Source organism: Eptatretus burgeri, chromosome 6 (assembly GCF_056783735.1).
Source record: "Eptatretus burgeri isolate ZD-2024b chromosome 6, Ebu_testis_v1, whole genome shotgun sequence".
Lineage (NCBI taxonomy): Eukaryota > Metazoa > Chordata > Myxini > Myxiniformes > Myxinidae > Eptatretus > Eptatretus burgeri.
The window spans coordinates 20,311,572-20,336,567 of record NC_140966.1 but is presented as its reverse complement, the minus strand read 5'-3'; the positions used below and the strand labels follow the sequence as shown (position 1 = coordinate 20,336,567).

At 47.3% G+C, this 24,996-nt stretch overlaps 1 protein-coding gene across 6 annotated transcripts in view; it reads right to left on the bottom strand.

Annotated features, from left to right (window-relative positions):
- The window catches only part of DGKZ (diacylglycerol kinase zeta), a 746,996-nt gene that overhangs the window by 301,295 nt on the left and 420,705 nt on the right, over positions 1 to 24,996 (bottom strand). For all 6 annotated transcript variants that reach the window (XM_085884240.1, XM_085884239.1, XM_085884241.1 and 3 more), the window contains 2 exons: positions 9,975 to 10,088; positions 934 to 1,068 (listed from right to left, as the gene is read on the bottom strand). In XM_085884240.1, the coding sequence (XP_085740366.1) occupies positions 934 to 1,068; positions 9,975 to 10,088 (249 nt within the window). The remainder of the gene's footprint in view (positions 1 to 933; positions 1,069 to 9,974; positions 10,089 to 24,996) is intronic.

The window sequence follows — 24,996 nt, the reverse complement described above, 5'->3', positions numbered from 1 at the left end:
CCTGGGGGATGGCCAGACGGAGGCCCCTGGAGTACCGGCGGAAAGTGGACGCAGCGACGCGCTGTTCTGGCACATGCTCCCATACCTGACCCTACCTGACCTGCCATAACATCTCTCATCCTTCAGACAGGCAGGCTGCAGCCTCTTCCTTTTCTTCAGACCTTGAAAAATCATAAGATGGTCCTTGCACAAAATGGTCAACACTTGGAATATATTTTTCAATTCTGATAAATCTCACACTCTCACCATCTCTCTCAAAGGACTGTCTGGAAACCCCTCCCTCCCCCTCCCCCTCCCCCATCCCTTTTCTTGAAACTACAAAAATCCAGACTGACTGATCACCTTCACTCATTCCTTCCACTTTTCCCCACTGATCAAACTAACTTCCTCAGTCTCTTCCATCTCATTCTCCCCTCCAGGGCTTCATGGCAGCGATCTGTTCACCAACATCACAGGTCATTACCATCCACAGCAATGATCTTTTCTTCCCCATTAACACTTGCCAAGCCAACCTTTTTCTATTTCCAGTTTTTCCTTCCATTACGTTAGTACGAGTTTGCAGTTGTATCCATCTGACTCACTCCCTATGTCGTCTCCTTGCTTTCATCCTTCCCCATGTTTCTTATCCCTCCAAGTCTCCCTGCATTTTGTCCCTCAACCCTGTGGTTGGCGTGATCACCTACCAATTTTACCTATTGTTCTTTTTGTTATTTTATAACCTGGTCCATTCTGTGTTCCAACTCTCCCCCAAGCCTCAACTTTGCAAATTAAAAAAAAAATCCATTATATGAAGGCAAAGTGTTCCCCTTTTGTTAAAGAATACAGATTTCCTCTGAAGCAGTTGAATATAATTATCCTATTTATTCAAATAGTTCAAACATGTGAATTTACATCAAAATGTCACTTTTGTGCGTCACTTTGACTTATACACACCTTATCTGCAACTTCATCACCGTCAGGTTCCGCATGAGGATTATGTGTTACGTCCAGGTTCCACCGATCCAGCTGGACAATGTTTCCATCTTCTACATGAGACAAGATCTTCGACACTGGCTCATCTGTGTAACCCTGCAAGAAACATGTTCAAAGTTGGAGGTTGTTGGATGATTTTAATGTAAAAATACAAATGGTAGGTCTGGAGGAAACATCCAATGATTTTCTTTGCCAAGGACACACATTCTATTTCTAATATCCATCAATCAAATTAAGATAAACTTGATGAATAAGATGCATGGAGACAAAAAATAACCACGTAAAACACCTGTTTGGCAGCGGCTATAAAATGTATCAGCCAAATTTGTTATGTACTGTATCACGCCCAGTCATGTGATACGGTAAAACACTTGATCGGTCAAATTTTCAAAACTGCCAAATTGCTGTTTCCATGGCAACATTTTTTTTCCAAGTATCGTGCTCTGCACATCTTTCTTGTTATTCTATTCCCCTCTACTTTCTTTCTAAAATACTTCTTTCTTTTAAAGATTCTATTTATTAATAAAAGTACAGATGAAAGCTACATAACAAATTGATTGATTGATTGATTTTATCTACAGTGAACACCATATTTTTGGACCTGGTCAAATGATTGGAATAATGAAACAAGTAGCAGAAGAATGAGTTTTAAGGGGCATTGATAATGATGCTTACCTTTGGACAATAAGGCAAGATGGCTAAGGCTAGCAATGAGTTAGCATTCAGTACTTCGTGGTTGCAGCAGGTTGATCGACATCTCAAGGAGATGGGGATGGGTCAGCATTTATCTGGGGGATAGCCAGACACAGGTCCCTGGAGTAGCGGCAGAAAGTGGACGCAGCGACGCACTGCTCCGGCGCATGCTCCCATACCTGACCTGACCAGATTTGGGATTCATCTTACGTGACAGTCTGAAGAGAGGGAAGACCATTAATCCTCACATCCAGTGATTCCATTAATGTCTGAAGAGATGGAAGTGGCTGCTGCATGTCTAATTGATGGATGAGGAATATCACGGCAAAGGGTGGAGTCATCAGCAAAGAGAAACGGAGGATTTTCCAGAAAGTCAGAGAGATTGTTTGATGAAAATTACAAATACGATGAGACCTGATCTTATGTCTGACATTGAGGGCCTCCATTAATGGTTGGGAGAGTCGGAGCAGCATGTCCAAGGTCGGGTGACCTGTTCTAAATCCAAATTTATGGTCAGAAATCAAGCCATTGGAGAAAGGAAGGATTTGATGTCAACTGCCATGATGGATTTCATGACCTTGCTGATGATTGGGAGGATGCTTTATGAGTTCCATTTTTACAGTTACCAGTTACAATGGTTGGTAGTTCAGCGGATAGGTTTTTGCACCTTGTTTATGTAATGCTGTGATGTTGCCTGACTTCCAAGCAGGTGGAATATGAGCGAGGGCAAATGATAAGGTGAACAGAGCAGAAAGAGCATGTCCAAGTACAGGTGACCTGGTTTTATAGGACACATGAGCCGATGAATCAGGTCCAGTTACAAAATCAGAGCCTGGGGTTGCCAGAAAACTTGTCCACCTTCTCACGGGGCAAAATACACAGAGTTCAGAAGCAGTTTGGTGCAACTGGGTAGAGTGGATAAAGAGATTGATGGGTTGGGGACACAATATTTGGAAGCAAACATGGAATTGAGGCATTCTTACATGTGGAATCAGGTGTGGTGCCATTTGAAGAGAGGGAAGGGATGGAGTGGGAACATACTCCAGAGACAGACTTAACAAGGCGCTACAAATTATTAGAGGAGGGAGACAAGTTTGAAATTTCAATCTTGAGGTTGGTCAGATGTTGTTTTCTGGCTCTCCTGGGAGTGAACACATACATGTTTTGTCTTTGTGGAATGATACGAGATTGCCTTCAGTCTAGTTTGCTTTCCAGGAAGTGAAGGCAAGTTGTTTCGAGACAACTTCCTCAACACAGGATGTAGTGTACCATGGCTGGAGGATGGGTACAATAACAGAAGACGAGATGGGATGAATATGTGCATAAGAGAGCGAGAGCGAGAAAGAGAGAGCGAGAGCGAGAGCGAGAGCGAGAGCGAGAGCGAGAGCGAGAGCGAGAGCGAGAGCGAGAGAGAAAGAGAGAGAAAGAGAGAGAAAGAGAGAGAAAGAGAGAGAAAGAAAGAGAGAGAAAGAGAAAGAGAAAGAGAAAGAGAAAGAGAAACAGAAAGAGAGAGAGAGAGAGAGAGAGAGAGAGAGAGAGAGAGAGAGAGAGAGAGAGAGAGAGAGAGAGAGAGAGAGAGAGAGAGAGAGAGAGCTGATATCTGTGGAAGAACTCCGAGGTCGAGTTAATATCAGGGACGGTAGATAAATGAGACCAGTCCTGTCATGAGACGTCTGCTTGCAGTCCCTGCCAGTCTGCCCGAGTGACTTTCTCAAGTCAATAAAAGCTGGTGAAGGAGAAATCCCTGAAGAGTCAAGATCTGGAAGCCAAAAATATCAAGTGATTGGTACATGGACACCCAGCACATCCATCGAAGAAATTTTTGAATGTGGTCACCATCAAACAAGCGTAAATTCCACAAACTGTTTCTTGCTTTGATACCATTCTTTATTACAGTAAATGACTGGCTACAAATTTGAAACATGAACGATTTATATCTTCATTCATTTATTCACAATTTTTTTTCAACAAAGTAAAGCTAACATAATACAATAATCATCATCATTTATCTATGAACTATCATCATGATCATTATCACTATCACCATCTTCATCAAAATAACTGAGGGTAGCTATTTTCAATGTCCTCTCCACCTTGTCATGGACATAGTTCTGTGCAAGGTAGGTTATGCCGAAAGCTTGTACAATTGGCGACACAATTATTTCTGCTGGTATAACAACAGAGCAAATCCTGCAGAAGCTCAGACGTGATTGTCCCTTTGAAGAACAATGGCGTCATTTTATCCTCCATTTTTTTCTGGCCATGGTATAGTGGACAAGCAAGATTAAGCTTTGTCATACATGAGATGACATCCATATTTTTGTTTGCCAAGAGGTTCTCTTGACATGCTCTCTGAAGCTGTCCTCACAACCTTCTGTTTAATACAAAAAAACAAAAAGTGACAAATACTCTTCTTCTTCTTCTTCTTCATCCATGTCTTATTCTTATTTGTCTTCTTCCTCTGCCATCCTCTCCCCATCAATTTAAACTATTTTAAATGGCAATTGCCTCTGCCTCCATTTCTGCTTGCAACTGCTTCATTTTCACTCCTGCTATCACAGGAATTGTTACTTCTGATCCCTGAGCTTCATCATTTTTGTCTCTTCGCTCCAAAAAAAAAAAAAAAGAAAAGAAAGGAATACAAATAAATTCTTCACTTCAAAACAACAAACAAACAAACAAGCAGTCATAGACTGGTACTTACAAAATCGTCAACTTGACCTCTGACCTTGTCTAATAAAAGCTGTCTCGAGAGAAGGTAGCGACGCAAACCAGAAGTTTATACGATGATTCTGTACCAAACCATCAAAAATCGAATGTTTGACCTCACTGTGACCTTGACCTTTGACCGATTTTGACCAAAATCTAATCAGCGCTAGCCACCACCCTCCTGAATCATGTGGTGTAATTTGACATTGGTAGCTTCTTCCGTTCTCGAGTTATCATTTTTTGGATGTTTGACCTCACTGTGACCTTGACCTTTGACCGATTTTGACCAAACTCTAATCAACACTAGCCATTACCCTCCTGAATCACGTGGTGTAATTTGACGTTGGTAGCTCCTTCCGTTCTCGAGTTATCGTGCCTACAAACAAACAAACAAACAAACGGAAGTCATCAATATACTTACGAAATCAAGTAACAAGCAGTCATAGACTGGTACTTACGAAATCGTCAACTTGACCTCTGACCTTGTCTAATAAAAGCTGTCTCTGGAGAAGGTAGCGACACAAACCAGAATTTTCTACGATGATTCTGTACCAAACCATCAAAAATTGAATTTTTGACCTCACTGTGACCTTTGACCTCTGACCGATTTTGACCAAAATCTAATCAACACAAGCCATCACCCTCCTGAATCACGTGGTGTAATTTGACATTGGTAACTTCTTCCGTTCTCGAGTTAACGTGCCTACAAACAAACACACAAACACACACACAAACAAACACACAAACAGAGGATGGAAGTGATCAATATACTTACGAAATGTAAAGATTTCTAAGGAACAAACAAACACACAAACAGAGGATGGAAGTCATCAATATACTTACGAAATCTTTAGATTTCGTAAGTAAAACAACAACAACAACAACAACAACATCAGAAAAGAGCCAACCTTTATCTGCCGTGCACAGTTACTCATTCATTCACCATCCCTTCTACTTTTCAGGTCAGGTCAGGTATGGGAGCATGCACCGGAGCGGCGCGTCTACTTTTTAATGGCCCCAAATTAAAAAAAAAGTTTCTTCCTTTAAAATTGCTCTGTATAACATTTAAAAATAACAAAAAATGCTTCAAAATGCATTTCAAAATGTTACTCTCCTTATTGCTCATCAGGAACAACCATTGAACTGCATATAAGACTTTCTCAACAATCCTCTGGAAGAAGTCTTTTCTTTCAAGCTTCTAGGTCTCACTATCTGCCATGACCTTTCCTGGGAAAGTCACATTTCCAACCTCGCCTCAAAAGCCAGTCACCGACTGGGAATCCTCCGTCGTGCTAAGTCCTTCCTCGGCCCTCTTGAGCTCCTGACCACTTACAAAGCTTTTGTCCGTAGCCTGATGGAGTACTGCTCTCCCCTCTGGGCTGGTGCTCCTGCCTCCCACCTTTCTCGGCTTCACGCTGTCGAAACCAGGGCATTTAAGATCATCGGCATCTCCCGCAATGAAGCTGAGTCTTTGGGCCTCTCACTCAATCACCGCAGGTTGGTCGGTGGTCTTTCTGTCTTCTACCGACTCCTCTCCAGCCTTGCCCCCCCCCCTGCTCTCTCTGCGATTTGTCCCCACCACATTTCCACAGGGTGCTCAAGGTCCGCCAGCAACCCCCTTCTGGTAAAACTACCAAAATCACGAATCACTGCTCATCTTCACTCTTTCATTCCTCTTTTTTCCCGCCTTTGGAATAAACTTCCTCACTCTATTCTTTCCCATTCTTCCCTCCAGGCTTTCAAAACAGCTGTTCACCACCACCTCTTATCTTCCCCCATCCAAATCCTCGATCTTTTCTACCCCTGATAATCCACCCAAGCCCACTTCCTTCATTTCTCCTGCTTTCCTTCCTGAAAGTCCCTGAAATGTCCATCTTCTCTTCGCCATGTTCCCCGTCCCATCCCCATCCCTCTCCCTTCCACAGTTCACCTAATGTGTCTGTTCCCCACTGTTTTGTCCCTTCCACTCCCGCCCCTCTTGTCTCATGCCTCCTTGCTGTGAGTTTTGTGTTAGCTCTCATACGAGCCTCGACCAAGGTATACAAAAAAAAAAAAAAAAAAAAAAGACGTACTGGAAAGATTATGAGGGGTGTGAATTTGTCCAACTGTGTTGCCATAAAGTGTTCCAATTATAATCCTTCGAGAAAAGGATGAACAAAGACATTTCATAAGGAAGTTATGACGTTCATTGAGGATTTTCGTGAAATGAATGTGTGAAGACAGATGAAGTTTGGCTTTGTGCTCAGGCTTCCCACTTAATCCCAGATGTGACAAATGACGTCACAATTTGTAGACACTGTAAGTAAGAAATCTGAACAAACTGAAAAAAGTCTTTCGAATGAAAAAAAATCCACTTGTGACTCACGGAAGTTTATCGTGCTCATATCTGTAAAGTCATTTTGCTCCCTGCACCATTGCCACGGATGACAATTCACAGAAAATGTTCACTGACAAATGTAACTGTTCGATCTAATGTTGATCACGTTAATGGTCAGTGAATTGCAACTACCTCAACATGCTTAAACCTAATTTTTCTTGAGTGGCTTGCACTATGCCTGACTGGTGATGTTGCTAATTGTTAGGGTAGATCCAGTTGAGTGAGAAAAAAAACATGAAGCAGAGAATAAAGATCATGTAGAGTTCACATCATGCATGAAGACCTGGAAACACGACCCCCCCCCGCCCCCCCAGGCAATGTGCTGTAATGCAATGTTTCAGTAGAAATGGAATTATAAATCAAGATAATTTATTTGACACTGTTGACTTCATATCAATCAATGCAAATGTGTTTTCAAGGAGAGAATTCGGCACAGAGGTAAACTTACTAGAACTATCTGAGAAGTTAGTGGGTTGTTCTTGGGAGATCTTGAATATTGAGTGTAAATTTTGAGTTGAAAGTCAGGACCTTTTCACATAAACGTAACAAAACTTGGACCGTGGTGAATCATCCACTGGACCGAGCAACAGGGTGGCATGGGGTTGTGCAGTGGCGACACAATGGTGTATGCAAAGGGAACAGCCTCAATCCTTCCAGTGTTATATACAGTTCAATGGGAACAACTCATTCATTCTTCTTCATCATCAAAATCTCTTCCTTTTTTCACAATGAATATTTCGCAAAACCTCTTCACTTCTAAACGTTTCATTCATCCAGCCTTTTCTTGTACCTATAGCTCCGTTTTCCTATATACCTTCAACCAAAAATATTTTTACCACTTCATCCAAGAAGTCTGTCGCCGTATATCCAGTTTTGGAATCTTGAGATGTCCATTTTGCAGAGGTTGTGTACACACAACAATAAATTCACCTTCAAACCCATTCATGGTGTCAAACCCCTCCATGTCAGTACCCCCTCACCCCCCCCATCAGCATTCCCCTCTTCCCACTCCATCTCTGCATTCCCTGGTCAAACCCCCTCTCAGCTTCCCCTTGTTCAGCCCCTTTCAACATCCCCCTCTTCCCACCCTCTCTTGACACCCCCACCACTCATGGTTTCTCCCCTGCCCCACAACCTCTCGATTTTCCCACCTGCTCCTCACCCTCCCATCTTCACCACTGCCTCACCCTCCCCCAGCTCTCCCCACACCCCACACCACCCCAGCTTCATCCCAGCCACACACCCACTAACTTCACACCAGTCGTGCACCCTCCAAGCTTTGTCCCAGCCCTGCAGCCTCTAAGACTTCCCCAGACCTGCATCCTCCCAGATGATCCCCACCTCACTCCCTTTCGTTGCTGCCTTCCACATTCCTACACCCAGAATGTCAGACATGAAATTAGGACATTCTCTCTAGATATATCTCGAGCTTTCAATACAGTCTGGCATCCTGTCTTGGTCTCCAAACTCTCCACCTGTGGCATGCCAGGCCAACTACACTTTTGGGTGACTGACTTTGTCCCCTCTCATAGTCAACATGTGGCACTCGATGGAATTCCTTCATCTCCTCTCCCTGTCGAGGCTGGAGCGCCACAAGCCAGTGTTCTCTGCCCCCCTCCTATTCCTAATCTTCATCAACAATCTTTTTCACTCTGGAAAATGCTCGAAATATCTTTTCTAATGACTCCACCCTCTGCCGTTAAATCCCTCGTCCTTCAAATAGACAAGTAGCAGCCTCTTCTTCCCTCTCTTCAGACCTTCACCAAATCGCAAACTGGTCATATGCCTGTCATATGTCATTAAATCCTGACAAATATCTCGGTCTCGGTCTCTCTCTGAAATGATCAAACGGTAAACTCTCCCATCCACTTTCTTTATAACCCTCTCAAAGAAGTTCAGTTGCTCAAATGCTTGGGCCTCACTCTCAGCCATGATCTTTCTTCAGCAAAACACAACTCAAAGTTTTCCTCCAAAGCCAGTCACTGGGTATTCTCTGTCGTTGAATGTCCTTCTTTGGCACACCTGAACTCTTCTCCACCTCCAGGGCTTTCATCTGAAGCTTGAAGGACTGCTGCTCTCCCCTCTGGGTTGGCAGCTATGCCTCACATCTTGCTCAGCTTGGTGCCATGGAGACCAAGGCCTTCAAGATCATTGGACTCTCCCACAATGAAGCCGAGTCTTTGGGACGATAACTTTAGCATCTTCTGAGGGTCGTTGGATTCTCTGTCTTTTTCCACTTCCTTTCTCGTCTCACATCCTCTGCCCAATATGTTCTCTATACCCGCCTCCTCCCCCCAGGTTTCTATCGGGTGCATGTGGTCCACCAGCAACCACCTTCCGGTGAAGCTCCCGAAATCCAGAATCACTGCTCACCTCCACTCATTTGTTCCTCTTTTTTTTTTTTCCTGCCTGTGGAACCAACTTCCACATTCTCGGCAATCTCATTTTCCCTCCATGTTCTCAACACAGCTGTTGACTACTATCTCAGACTACTATCAAACCCTTTCCAAAAGCTGGATTTTTTTCGACTCCGATTAACCCTCCCCAAGTTCGCCTCTTTCCAAATTTACAGTCTTTCCTTCCTGAAAGTTGGCTTCTGTATCCATCTTCTCCCCTCCGTGCATTCTCCCCTCCCCCTCTTTCCTCCTCGCATCCATTATTTGTCCAAGTCTCCCTTTATTTTGTTCCTCGGCCCGACTGTCGTTGTTGTTGTTTCGCCCCTTTCTGCTGTTCCTTTTGTTCTCTTATGTCCTGATCTCTTCTATGTCCTGACTCTTCCATGAGCCTCATCACTGCAGTTGACCCCAACTTTGCATCAAAAAAAAATCATACTTATCAAAGACGTCCACAACTGTCTGCCTTGTTAAAGCATCACCATGAGCACCTGGAATAATTTATTCAGTTGGCAGTAAAGAAGTAGGGGATCATAGAACCAGTCATCTGTAAGTGAAGAACCCAGTTTCCCTTCATGTGTTTATCACTGTCCCAACAAACTTGTACCCATTTTGAGCTCCACATCAGAGCTAATATTGATGCTGGTATGTTACTGATATACATGAGGTATGATGTGGCTTGATGGATGATATGTTGATTAAACTCAAAATCTCGAGCCAATTTCAACAACGAGCTACTCGTCTATATTGTATCGTTCGAAATTTTAATGATTATACAGGATGTTCATCAAACTTCGGGCAAAGAAATTGTAATGATCGATTGCACTCACCCCTCCCCAGTTGAGGGTCCGAGCAAGGTCATTGCCCGTGCCGAGAGGCAGCACTGAAACAGGTGGTTGAGGATTCAGCTGTAGCTCATCAAGAACCGAGAGCACCCAGCCTACCTGAAGAAGGGGAACAATGGAACGTGTATTAAGTGATGAATATGGCTCACATTTTCAAGTCACCACCAGTGGGATGTGCTCAGGCAATATGAAGTGCACAGGGGAGGAGGAGTTAAATTGAAAAAAAAACAAAGCGAGGGAGGGGTTCTAGCAGAAGCAGAAGATAAGATAGTTGGAATAGAAGGAATATAAAAAGAAAAAAGGAGAATGGGAGCAGAAGTAAGGTGAGTGGGAGAGAAGGAAGATGCATGGAACAGAGTTTGGTAGGGGAGGATAGTTGGGCAGAAATTCCACATTTTTTTATTTCCACCACCGAAGGAGGAGGAGGTTATGTTTTCACCCCTCTCTGTCTGTTTATTTGTGTACAGGATATCTCAAAAAGTTGTGGGCAGATCTGGACGAACTTTTGTGGACAAGTTCGGTGCATGACAAGGATGAAGTGTTTAGATTTTGGTGAAAATCCGGTTCCAGATCTGACTACTTGAAGTTTTTAAGTGATTCTTCACCATTGAGAGATAGGGCTAAAAATGATTTGTAGCACAATAACTCAAAAAGGTGTGGACGGATTTGGATGAGACTTGGTGGACAATTTGAGTGTGAGGCAAGGCCGAATTGTTTCCATTTTGGTGAAGATCTCAATCCGGATCTGGATACGAGAATTATTGAATTTCCAAAGTGATTCTTCACTATTGAGAGACGGGGCCAAAAACGAAATAGTACTGTACAGCAAGACATTTCAAAAATGTATTGAGCCCGATATGTTCTCATGGAACAGGCATTATGTGGCGGAGGTTTGCTCTCAACCGAGTGCCCTTCCGAATTTCAAATGAAATACAGTACAGTATATAGATGGCCACTGAGTTGTTGATTTTTCAGTTTCTGAAAGTGGTTCAAGTAGGATTGGGACTTTTATTGTACAACAAGTAAAAATAATCGTTCAAGGCTGACATTTCGTGCATTTATATTATTTATGCTGAGCAAGTTATACAGGAAGTGACGGCAACACAGGTGAAATATTTTAGGGTGAAAGAAACATTGCAGCCAACAGTCACATGTGCTGTGGAAAGATTGTATCAAGAAGTTCCTTGTGAAGTGGGCTGATGAAACGATATGAAATTTGAAGGAGACCGTCTGCGCAATTAAGCAATGTGTTCCTTTCAACTACCTGTACTTGTGTTTAAATGGTGCAGAAAGTTCAGCAAACAGCTGTGATTGGTCATCAATCTTGAGTAATCTCACATGCAACCAAATGCCGATCTCCCAATAAACGTACTGAATGGCTACTTTGGGAGAATCACAGAATTACAAGATGAAAAATTGCAGAAGAATTGGATTTCAGTGTTGGAATTGTGGAAACACTCATTATTCTCACTCAAAATTCAATAAGACCAGTACATGGTGTGTTCCTCAGACTTCACATTTGATCAAAAGACAATTTGTTTGGTCATTGCAACAGAGCTCATAGTGTTATGTTCAGAGAGCAAGTGAGAAGTTCTAATTATTTTTAATGATGACATATGATGCTGGATCTGGATCCATCATTCAATAATAGAGGTAAAATGAATAATCGTGGAGTGCAGACATTCTTTTGTTCTCACGAGATATACATTATGTATATACAGTAAATATGTGCTTTTTTGCACATGAGAATATAGACTTTCCAAACCTGCTTGATTGTCTCTTTCTCCATTGCTTAGATGTAGCATGTGACAAATAGCCGGGAAATTGCACCCGATCAATTTGCTCCATCAGGTAGCCGACTCCCATCCATGGTTTCACTCAGCCATATGTAATAAGTAGATAATGTGTGGAGTTGAGAGCACGGTTCCTCAGTTGGAATCACCAAACTACCAGTAAGGTAACGCAAGGTAATTTTACACGAAGACCCTGCTTGGTTCGGTGGCCTCAACCAGTGTCCGCGGTTGCGAAGCAACCCATCGGGTTGTCAAATTATCCGTGATCCGTTGGCTTCAGGTTCAGAGGTGAAGGAGTGGGTCCAAGCAGACCCTATCATGAATCCCCGTGTACCTTGGAAATTGCACATATATATATATATATATATATATATATATATATATATATATATATATATATATATATATATATATATATATATATATATATATATATATATATATATATATATATATATATATATATATATATATATATATATATTGTTACGGATTCGCGCCCGCCGGCGTGCTGACGGCCACGTAACTCGAATCGCGGCACGTCGCCCACCGGACGGACAATCCAGTCGTGACCCTCTCGGACTAACGCCGGGAACCAGTCACGGGTGGACCTTTCGGTCTCACCGCGATCGAGCCAATCGGCCCCCGCGTGGGATAGGGTTGCTCGCCAAATTCGACCTACCTAAGTACCCACACGGAGGGTAGACCGGGCGATCGCACCTCGCCGCAGGTCGACTTCGGACACGGGCCACTTAAGCGACCCGTTCCGTACTATCGGGATAACCGAGCGGTGTTATTCGTCGACCTCGACGGTTCGATTAATTATCGGGCGTATTCAGCCCACTACCAACCCTTTACGTGAAGCAAGATGAGGATTCAATGAAAGAAATGACGAAGCGAAGCGGGAAACAGTTCAACACAAAGCACATTTATTCGCGATGAACGGAAAGCACACATATTCAATTCCACCAAAAGCACATAGAAAAGGAAAAGAAACACAATGCAATTTTACACAAAAAGCAAATGTAAAAGCGAAGACACAATGCAGAGCTATCCGACTACCGATTACGCGAGCACACGGCAACACTTATACAATTTTACTTCACAGACGGCGCCGACAACACATATCCAAAACCAAGAAAAAGAACACCCTCAAGGATGAGGCGGGCCTGAGGCCGAGACCGGGTCGGGCCTACCCGTCTGGTGATGAGACGCGGAGCGGCGATGGTGCCTCAACTCCGAGGGCCTCGCGGACAGTGTCTGGTAGGGGGTGGGAAGGGGGCCCCCTTGGTCGCACTATCTCAGCGCGGGGGGGAAACAGGAGGGGGTTGCTGATGCTCGGGGAAAGGAGGATTTTTACTCTGTCTCGAGTCCCGCGACGAGCGTCTCCACCTCGACCAGGTCGCGCCGTCGGCCTCCCTGGTGTGCAGCTCCCGGCACGACGCGAGCACCCCCTCATCTCCTTCGCCGCCTCTCCACAGCTCCGTCCTCTTCGCTCCGACTCCAACGCACACGACGACGACGACGACCAACCCTTCTTGCTTCTTCTTCCCAACTCCACCGACTGCGAAGTCTTAACTGACTTGACTTGACGAACGCGGTCGCTTATATAAGCCCCGTGGCTTCGCTTGACCCCCTGCCTTCGACCTTTCACCTCGCTCCCCATTGGCCCGAGAAAAAGTGGGCGTGAATGCATTTTGATCCATGAATTTGCATATAGCGACCGCCCTCCAACGCCCTGGAGGCGGGGCCAAATCGCCCCTCGCTCACCGATTGGACGGAACAAAAGTGGGCGTGTGTCGTTTTTGATCCGTTTTTGGAGCGGAAAATCCGTGGTTTTGTACACGCTGTTCGGCGCGCGCCCTGCACGAGTCCAACACCGGTACCCACAAGCGGCGCAAGAACGGTGGCGATGCGACGGTTGCGAGGTGTGACGTGAAGCGGCGCCGCGGTGGGTGGTTGATGTTGTGGTTGGTGGTGGTAACAATGGCGGTTGGTCCAACATAAAGATAGTAAAAGAAAAACGGCTATCCTGAAGAGTCGCAGCACGCATGAATGACATGTATTCCCACTAGACAACGGGTTTGGGCCTAACTACACATATACTTACGGAGATATCTCACCTAAGGGACCTGAATGGTGCTTTGCGAATTTGGTAACCACAACACTACCCCCTCCCCTTTTTACAGACTCGTCCCGAGTCGTCAAATTTTCGTGTGCCATCATGTGTAGTTTTCCCCTAGTACATTTTACCTACGGATCCCTGAGTGCGACATTCATGGTATTCGTGTCCCCAAAATAAATAACCTGAGGGCTGCGTAACTACCTAAACAAACTCACTCACACGGACGACTTAAATAAAATTGCCGGCGCTAAGACATACATGCCGGGGGCGCACTCATATGTACAGTACATCTTAACCTTAACTTACAAATTTTACACTAAACCATGGCCCAGGATCAATGAACTCTGCAAAAGAAAAGCAGTTAGCAGGGAGCCAGGCTGCCCGCATGCAGTCTCTGGCTCAAAACAATGCAGGTGACAGGGAACGTGGCTGGCTGCTCACACGCAGTCCAAGGCCTTCCCTTTTGAACTGAACGCAGTGAACCACAACGGTGCATGGGCTGCACAAACGCAGTCTCCGTGCCAGCTCAAGTGGCACACGCAATGAACACAACGAATGGATGGATGAACACAACATGGTGCACGGGCCGCCACTGCAGGCCCGTGTTGTAGCTGCCAACAGGGCAGTTCTTGCAGCTTGCAAACTGTTGCCTTGATCCTGGCGCACATGGCAATGAACAGGGGGGGGGGGGCAAAGCAAAATTGAACGGGGCTGGTGAACGTGGGCAGTGGGCATGGCATGGCAAAGGCAGCAGGCAAACACAGCCTGCAGAAGAAGGCCGCTGCAGGCAAACACAGCCGGCAGATGAACTGGCTGGCACAGGCCTTGAAGAAAAACAGCCAGCCGGCAGATGAAGTGCGCCGGCACAGGCGTTGAAGCAAAACAACAGCTGCCGATGAAGTTGGCCGGCCTCCGCCGTTCAGTGGAGGTTGGTGGAGGGAGTGCAGTGGTGCTGGCCACTTGGAAGGCGGGCTCGGACCTACCTACCTGTCTCCCTCCCAACCTATCGCCTTTGCCTGTCACTGTACATACCCACTCCCTTAATTTGTCAAACCCCAATTTAGCCCCAACTTATTTTTATTTTTTTTTTATTTTTACTTCCCCACTATAAATCGTCCCCTAACCCCCTTTATCGTCCTTGTTCGGCTAACCTATCCTGTCACCTAGCCTACTCCCAACCCCTACGTTCCCTTCCCGGAGGGGAACAAGGGAGAGCTAGCGTCCTGTGTCGAGGCCCAACTCAAGCCTCAGAATGGCCTCCCCAGAGTTCGGCGATCTTAACACCAAGTGGGTCCAGCGGCCCACAACGACAGCGAGGGGATGGATGGTGCGGAGGGGTACATCTCCTAATCTACCCTAACCATTTAACTGTTAAACTACCCCGGGGCTTTCAACAAGCGCCTCTCGCTTAAACTCTTGGTTCTTACAACCCAGATTCCCATCGCCTGTGTTGGTGTCCTCACAATTTCGGGCCTCGCCCCCCAATTTTCTCTCCGTGCCCTCACACGGTCTCATGGCTGGGACACGTGGCTCCCTTTGGCAGGCACGACCCTCTGCCGAATCTCCCGCTATGGCACCCCCGGGCACTACACTGCCTCCGAGCCTACCAGCTCCCTAACACCGGGGAGTGCCCCCCATGGCACCTCCCCTGAAACGCACACGTGGCAGGCTGGCTTCACGGGCCCCTTTCCGAGGGTCACCCATGCCCACAACACTGCCCACGCGGCTAATGGCGCCCCGGGCCCCCGCACCAAGCAGGCGCACCCATGCCCACTACGCTATCCCGGCCCCCCATGGGCCCTTGGCCTACCACGGCTGACTAGCCTGGTGCCCGGGGTACCCACTCAGCGATACTCACCTTTCGCAGCCACGCTCCCAAGCCCGTCAACAGGGCTCCTGCACCCCTCCAAACGGGTTTCGAGCCTACATTCCCACCAACAGCAAAACGACCTCCATTTTTCAATTTAACTAACCCAGCAAACTCACTCTACACTGACCCCGGGGGTCCCTTGGGCGGGAGTCACTCCTCCCCCCAATCACTCATCGCACCATGCATTCCCCATTCGCTCCATTCACACAGACCCGCTGGCCTCACTCACTCATCATGTCTTCACCTCATAACTCACCAACTCTTCCACACACACACCGCTGAACTCTGCCATCCTCCTAACGACATCCCCTAACTAACTCGTGCTCCCACGTCGTCCCTTAAACTACAGCACGTTCCTTTTAACACTACGTAGCTAAACTACGTCCCCTCTACACATTCACAAGTCTGTCACTGTCTCCAAATAAATCATTTTATTTCCCAACCTAAATCTGACTAACAATCCCTCTAACTAATCCATTCCACGGACTCCATGAGGACTTACCCCTGCCCCATGAAGTCGGTCTAGCTAAGCTAACCCTTCCCCCTAACTAGTTTCCATCCTGTGCCCAAGTAAGGGGGTCTTCCACCCCTTGCCCAGGAATCCTGTGCACCCGAAAGTGAGGCTTGTTTTTTTTTTTTTCATGCGCAGCACCAGCGCGGCAACTCAGAGCTCGCGCACTTTACACCTGCCCGTGACGTCATGCAGCTGCACATGTTCCTCGTCCCTCCTTGGACGGTGCCATCCGGCAGGGATACCCCTCCTGCCGGATTCCAACCCCACGTGCAGCCATGGCGTCACCGTGCGCATAAAAAAAAACACAAGCCCCACGTCTCGAGGGGTTCCCCACGCGAACACATGTGCTTTGCCTGTTGGAGCTTAACACACACGATCGCGTGGAGAACCCATCCGGTCCAAATCCATTATCCTGCCTAAACTTTGTCCGTCCGCGGGATCGGCAAATCCACCGCGTGCGTTTCCGGACCGGGACTTCACTCTCGCAAGCGAGCACATGGGGGCCTCGTGCATTGCACAGCACGGACCTCGTGCTCACTGCTGGGTGAACCGGGCACGGTCCCCGAAACAACTACAGCCGCTACTCGGCTTTCTTTCTTCACCTGTCGCCGTCGTCGCCATTCGACACACGCACTCCCGCGTGTTACGACGCACACACTCCACTCCATCACATTCACACCGGTAGACGCGGCTGCGTGCTCCCGCATGCCAACCGACATCTCCCTCACATACCGCTCTCTCACACACACACGGTCTCCCTTGCATACGGCCGTTCACTCACGCATGCCTCACTACTCACACAAACCATACTACTTACACACGCGGGGGCACTCACCCGCGGTGCCTCACTCACACACGCGGGGGCACTCAACCGCGGCTCCTCATCCACACCGGCCGTCCCATCCACACACGCAGGGGAACTCACCCGCGGTGCCCCATCCACACAGGCTGTTTCATCCACACACACGGCCTCACTCACACACGGTGCCTCATCCACACACGGCGTGCTGGGAAGCACGTACTCCGGCACCATCGCCACCACACCACTCACACACGGGGTCGCTTCCACACACGGGGACGCACTCACGCCTTGCACCACACACACAGGGACAACCACACTGGGGATTCGTGTCCCCACAAGGGTCTCCGGGGCCTCTATACCCCCCAAGCTCTCCGTGCACCTGTTCACAGCACCCGTCCTCTCAACCTCGCAAAGCACGACCGAACTCACCTGGTCGTGACTCGCCTCAAGGGGGCATACTCCCTCCCCTCGTTCCTGGAGGAGGCCATCCAGCTGCTGGCACCGGGCCTCCACCCAGTCCCCCAGCTCACCCCCATTATCCTCCACTACCTCCGTGTGTGTGTGTGTGCGTCACTTACCCCGTCTTCATCGTGTTGTCTCTCCTCTATTTTTTCTGTCTCCCGTGTCTCTATACATTTATAAGTTTCTGTCGTCGTCACCTCGTGTCTCGTCTCACACGTTTTGGTCTCCCCATTTAATTTTTCCCTTTTGGTCACCGTCGATTCCTCTGTCACGACCCTCGCCCAACACGCCCCCCGAATTATTTTTTTACCCGCCTCCACCGCGGGCCTGTCAGCCGTTGCACCCCCTTCCAGCTCGTTTGCTTCCACACGTGGAGTCGCCATTCCTATCTCCCTGGTCACGGCCTTCATGCCCGCCTGCAGGCATCGGCCCATGTTCTGCGTCTCACCCCGGAGCTCTTTCATTTTTTCCCTCATTTGCTTGTTCATTTTGTTTGTGTTTGTATCCATCTTTTCGTTTATTTGTTGTGTATTCGCATCCATCTTTTCGTTCATGTTCGCATTTATCTTCGCTGTCATTTCCGCCAGCATGGCGAATAGCTGGGCCATGTCGGGTGCGCTCAGCTGAGCCGTTTCGGCAAGGGTTGGGGAAGGGTTTTGGTGGAGAGGGGGGGGGGAAGGTGTCATACACCGCGGCCGCTGCCGCACCCATTTCGGGCTCTGGGTTCAGTTGGGCGAGTCCGTGTTCCTGCACAATCAACATTTCTTGCACGGGGATTCCAACCAGAGCCATGGATTCTACACATTCTGCATCCATTTCTAATACCCCCGGCTCCCGCTCGCCTTGAGACGCCATCTTGCTTCTCGTGAAGGGTGAATTTCGCTCGCTCATAATTTGGAGGGAATCGGGGGTCGCTTCTCTCACCCCTGGACCGATTCCCGTGAATTTAGCTGGAGACAGGAGAGCCCGTTTTCCTGTTCTCCGATACCAGTGCCGCGAGGAGGGCGATGGATTTGTATCCCACTCCTGACACCAGTGTTGCGGATTCGCGCCCGCCGGCGTGCTGACGGCCACGTAACTCGAATCGCGGCACGTCGCCCACCGGACGGACAATCCAGTCGTGACCCTCTCGGACTAACGCCGGGAACCAGTCACGGGTGGACCTTTCAGTCTCACCGCGATCGAGCCAATCGGCCCCCGCGTGGGATAGGGTTGCTCGCCAAATTCGACCTACCTAAGTACCCACACGGAGGGTAGACCGGGCGATCGCACCTCGCCGTAGGTCGACTTCGGACACGGGCCACTTAAGCGACCCGTTCCGTACTATCGGGATAACCGAGCGGTGTTATTCGTCGACCTCGACGGTTCGATTAATTATCGGGCGCATTCAGCCCACTACCAACCCTTTACGTGAAGCAAGATGAGGATTCAATGAAAGAAATGACGAAGCGAAGCGGGAAACAGTTCAACACAAAGCACATTTATTCGCGATGAACGGAAAGCACACATATTCAATTCCACCAAAAGCACATAGAAAAGGAAAAGAAACACAATGCAATTTTACACAAAAAGCAAATGTAAAAGCGAAGACACAATGCAGAGCTATCCGACTACCGATTACGCAAGCACACGGCAACACTTATACAATTTTACTTCACAGACGGCGCCGACAACACATATCCAAAACCAAGAAAAAGAACACCCTCAAGGATGAGGCGGGCCTGAGGCCGAGACCGGGTCGAGCCTACCCGTCTGGTGATGAGACGCGGAGCGGCGATGGTGCCTCAACTCCGCGGGCCTCGCGGACAGTGTCTGGTAGGGGGTGGGAAGGGGGCCCCCTTGGTCGCACTATCTCAGCGCGGGGGGGAAACAGGAGGGGGTTGCTGATGCTCGGGGAAAGGAGGATTTTTACTCTGTCTCGAGTCCCGCGACGAGCGTCTCCACCTCGACCAGGTCGCGCCGTCGGCCTCCCTGGTGTGCAGCTCCCGGCACGACGCGAGCACCCCCTCGTCTCCTTCGCCGCCTCTCCACAGCTCCGTCCTCTTCGCTCCGACTCCAACGCACACGACGACGACGACGACCAACCCTTCTTGCTTCTTCTTCCCAACTCCACCGACTGCGAAGTCTTAACTGACTTGACTTGACGAACGCGGTCGCTTATATAAGCCCCGTGGCTTCGCTTTTGACCCCCTGCCTTCGACCTTTCACCTCGCTCCCCATTGGCCCGAGAAAAAGTGGGCGTGAATGCATTTTGATCCATGAATTTGCATATAGCGACCGCCCTCCAACGCCCTGGAGGCGGGGCCAAATCGCCCCTCGCTCACCGATTGGACGGAACAAAAGTGGGCGTGTGTCGTTTTTGATCCGTTTTTGGAGCGGAAAATCCGTGGTTTTGTACACGCTGTTCGGCGCGCGCCCTGCACGAGTCCAACACCGGTACCCACAAGCGGCGCAAGAACGGTGGCGATGCGACGGTTGCGAGGTGTGACGTGAAGCGGCGCCGCGGTGGGTGGTTGATGTTGTGGTTGGTGGTGGTAACAATGGCGGTTGGTCCAACATAAAGATAGTAAAAGAAAAACGGCTATCCTGAAGAGTCGCAGCACGTATGAATGACATGTATTCCCACTAGACAACGGGTTTGGGCCTAACTGCACATATACTTACGGAGATATCTCACCTAAGGGACCTGAATGGTGGTTTGCGAATTTGGTAACCACAACAATATATTGTTACGGCTGTGGAAATTCGCATTACACCATGAAGGGCCCATAGGTGAGATATCTCTAATTACATGTGGAGTTAGCCCCAAATCCGTTGTCTAGAGGGAAATTATGCGATTCATTCAGGCTGCGACGCTTTGAGTTCGGCGTTTTTGTGTTCTATCTTTATTTTGAACCAACCACGTCTCAACTGCCATCACACAACAACTACCAACCACAATTCCGCTTCACAACAACCACAACTACACCTGCCTCTCAACAACCACGCCATCCTCACCACTCCACCAGCAACCGTCAACATCTCCACAAACACAAAAGGGGAACAACAACAACTCCCACCCCGATTTCTCTGGTAAACAAGAATGACGGTTGGAACTCAACTCCCACCCCGATTTCTCTGGTAAACAAGAATGACCGTTGGAACTCAACTCCCACCCCGATTTCTCTGGTGGAATGTCCCCCCCCCCCCCGCGTTCTGTGAAGGGAGGGCGGGGTGGCTGGGAAATAAAAGGGCGCACGGAGGCGCCGAGGCGCCGCTGAGATCAGGTCAGGTCAGGGCGGTCGGTGAGAGTGTCAGCGTCAGTCGACGGTTCATGGTCTTCTGCCCGTCTGGGTCTTGGAGAAGAGGTCCACAGAGCGACCTGCTGGTTGGAGCTTGCAGTCGGTGGAGAGTCCGGACGTCGCGGAGGAGACGCAGACTGGAGGCGCCGCTCTGCCAGCTGTGTCGCGCAGACCTGCGTGTTCGTACAAGGAGCGCCATAGAGAGCTCGCCCACCATCGCACCGCGAGGGTGCAGGTAACCTGCAACGGTCTCGTGGGACTCGTTCGGTCTGCCAAGTCCCACGCCATAAAGGCCCATGGGCCCCGTCTGCCCCCTTGTCTATGAGGGTGGCTTCTTTCCTTTGCTTTTGAGTAAATGTGTGTTGGCGCCGTCTGTAAAGTAGAACTGTATAAGTGTTGCCGTGTGTACGCGTATTCGGTTTAACTCTTGCTTTCGCTTTATATGTGCATTTTGATTATTGTGGCTGTATCTATGTGATTTCCGTGTGCCGCGGAATAAATGTGCATTGTGTTGAACTGTTTTCACGTTTCGCTTCGTCTCCTTCCTTTTAATTGACCCTCCATCCTGCTTCACGTAAAGGGTTCGTAGTGGGCTTAATACACCCAATAATTAATCGGAACCTTCGAGGCCGACGATAACACCGCTCGGTTATCACTGTAGCATGGAACGGACCGCTTAAGCGGTTCGTGTCCGGAGTCGGCCTGTGTCGTGGTGCGATTGCCCAGTCGACCATTCGTGCAAGTACTTAGGTAGATCGAATTTAGTGAGCAACCCTATCCTGCGTGGGTGGGCAATTGGCACGATCGTGGGGAGGTTAAACCCCCACCCGTGACTAGCTCCCAGCGTTGGTCCAAGAGGGTTACGACTGAATTGTCCGTCTGATGGGCGACGTGCCACGATTTGAGTCACGTGGCCATCCGCATGCCGGCGAGCGCGAATTCGTAACAATATCTAAACAGATGTTTGGTCCTACAGAACTTTAATATGGATATAAATAAACACGACATAGTGACCGAAGCTTTTCGTGCTGCACTCTTCAGGGTAAAAATCGCAGCAAGTGAAGAAGGAAGTGAAGGCGTGTGCTTTATACGCAGGTCTCAATAAGGTAGACGCTGATTGATTTGTCCGTAATGACGTCACGGTTAATCCGAACGCCCATTGGTCGGCTCATCATCTTCACCTCGAGCTCCCATTGGCTGGAGCAGAGTTCGCCGATGATTCACGTTTGCAACTGGAATAATAACTACGTTCAATGTGTACAAATGCAACAAAAATCACATTAAATTTGTATAATTCTTAATGTTAATACATATCGATATTGTTTTGCAAATCCACACTAGAATTTATTGTACAATCACAAAACAACCCCTCATTAGTCAATGGACTAACCCATGCACACGGCAGAGCATTGCGGTTTTAAAAATCAGAGCACCTATCCCAGGGATGAAACAAGATTATCCCAGCGGTGCTAAAAAGCCAAAAAAAAGCTCAAAAACAGCGAAAATGGTTGAAAATCACCCGAAAATTTTTCTTCGAAAAATTAAATTCTTCCTTGCCACACACCCAACCTGTGCACCAAGTTTCATCCGAATCCTGACACAACTTTTTCAAATATCATGCTATATATTGTTTCAGCCTGATCACTCAATGGTGAAGAATCACTTCAAAAATTATTAGATCCACATCTGTATCTTTACCAAAAATTGAAACAGTTCTTCCTTGTCCTACATCTAACCTGCCCACCAAGTTTCGGCCGAATCCATCCACAACTTTTACAGAAATCCTGCTATATGTAATTTTTGGCCCAATCTCTCAATGGTGAAAATTCAATTTAAAATTTTCGGATCCTGATCCGAATCCGGATCTTCACCAAAATTGACTCAATTCCTCATTGGCACGCATCTAATCTGTCCTCCAAATTCTGTCCAAATCTGTTCATAACTTTTTAAGATATCCTGCTCACAGACAGACAGACACACAAACAAGGTGTCATGCAGTGGCTTGACAGGTTTGACGAAAATCAAGCAAATGATGTCACCGTCACCTTGACCTTAGACATATATAGTCAGAAACATCGACAGCCTCACTTTTGTCCTTCGAAATCCTCTGGTAAAGTTTGACCAACATAGCTGAAAGCGTTCGTGAGTTATCACACTCACAGGCAAACATACCTTTATACAAACAGACTTACTTACATACATACATACATACATACATACATACATGCATACATGCATACATACATACACATGAGACAGACCGACAAATGATGAAAATTTTCAATATTCATCATATCAAACAGACAGAGAATAACGCACAAGACTAACTTATATTCTTGAAAAATATTCGATTTTTGCAAGTACCAAGAAAGATGTCATGCATCGCATGGTACTTGTGAAATCAATAAAACAAATTTTACCTTAAAATAATCGGTGGTTTAATTAAATGACCAAATATGCAAGTCCTCTTCAAATTTCAAGTCAATTGGATGAAAATTGACAATTTTAGAGAAATCTGCCTATGTTGACTTTTTGGCCTATGTTGATCTTTTGGCCTATGTTGAATTTTTGGCCTATGTTGATCTTTTGGCCTGTGTTGACCTCAAAAATACTTGTTCATTGAATTCATTGACCTGATATGCAAATTCTCTTCAAATTTCAAGTCAATTGGATGAAAATTGATGATTTTAGAAATCTCACCAAAGTTGTTGACCTTTTGGTCTATGTTGACCTCAAAAATAATTGGCAGCTGAAATCTAAATCCTTTTCAAATTCCAAATTAATCGGATGAAAATTGAGAATTTTAGAAATTCGGCTTACGCTGACCTTTTGGCCTGTGCTGACCTCAAAAATAACTGGTGGTTCAATTCATTGACCGAATATGCATATCTTGTTCATAGGATTTTAGAAATTTGACAAAGTTGTTGACCTTTGGCTTGTGTTGACCTTTTGACTTAGACAGTCAAAAAAACATTGACAGCCTCAGTTTTGACCTTCGGAATCCCCTGGTAAAGTTTGACGAAGATAGCTGAAAGTGTTCCCGAGCTATTGCACTCACAGACAGACAAACAAATGAGACAGACAAAATAAATAAAAATGACCGTTTTTACAGCCATTTTTCCCTGCTGTGCAGGGGTTGGGCTTTTTTTTCTTGAGGCAATGTTTTATGGCCGGATGCCCTTCCTGACGCCAACCCTGGTCACTTCTTACGACACACAAGGATATGGTACACCTATTCTAACCGGGGCATACACCGGGACCAGTACACTGGTACTCATTTCGCCGACCTCGGAAGGATGACAGGCTGAGTCAACCCCCTGGTGTTAATTCAGCAGCCAACAGGGCTTGAACTCAGGACCCTGGGATCCCAAGCCGCCACCCTAACCACTAAGCCAGTGGTCCCCAACCTTTTGATCCCACGGGCCACATTCACTACTCCCAAGGATGTTGGGAGCCAGAAAAAAATTGATGCATTTTATTGAGAAACTTGATGCTGTCACACAGCATTTGTGTTGAGAAATCGATACAACGTTTGGGGTTTATTGGAGTATTGTTTTTTTTAAATTAATAAATATTATATGTATTCGATCGATCAATTGTTCATGCACTGTAATTCTGAACAAATTTCCATTCGATGTGTAATTAATTTTAAATACTGCCGCAAGATGCCGGAAGGTAAAATCAAATTGATTTGATTCCTCCCGGCGGTAAGCGGCAGTGGCAGGCAGTGGCATTGTGTAAGGCTTTTCAGGTCACGGCGCCGGCCGGCAGTGGCATTGTGTAAGGCTTTTCAGGTCACGGTGCCGGCCGGCAGTGGCATTGTGTAAGGCTTTTCAGGTCACGGCGCCGGCCGGCAGTGTTTTGATTTGAAAGTCCTCGCGGGCCGCAGTATAGGGCTCCATGGGCCGCATGCGGCCCACGGGCCGCATGTTGGGGACCAATGCACTAAAGCCAATACCAGGCTAAATGAGACAGACAGATGATGAAAATTTTCAATTTTCGTCACAACAAAAAGATGGGTGAAAACAAGCTCTATTCCCCTTTTGGTGGCAGAGGTAATTGCTGTACCAGACTGGATGGTGTGATCACGTTGGTTTTCCCTTTAAATAAAACCATACTGGAAAATTAGTTGAGAGGACAAAATAATTGGTTTGTGTAAC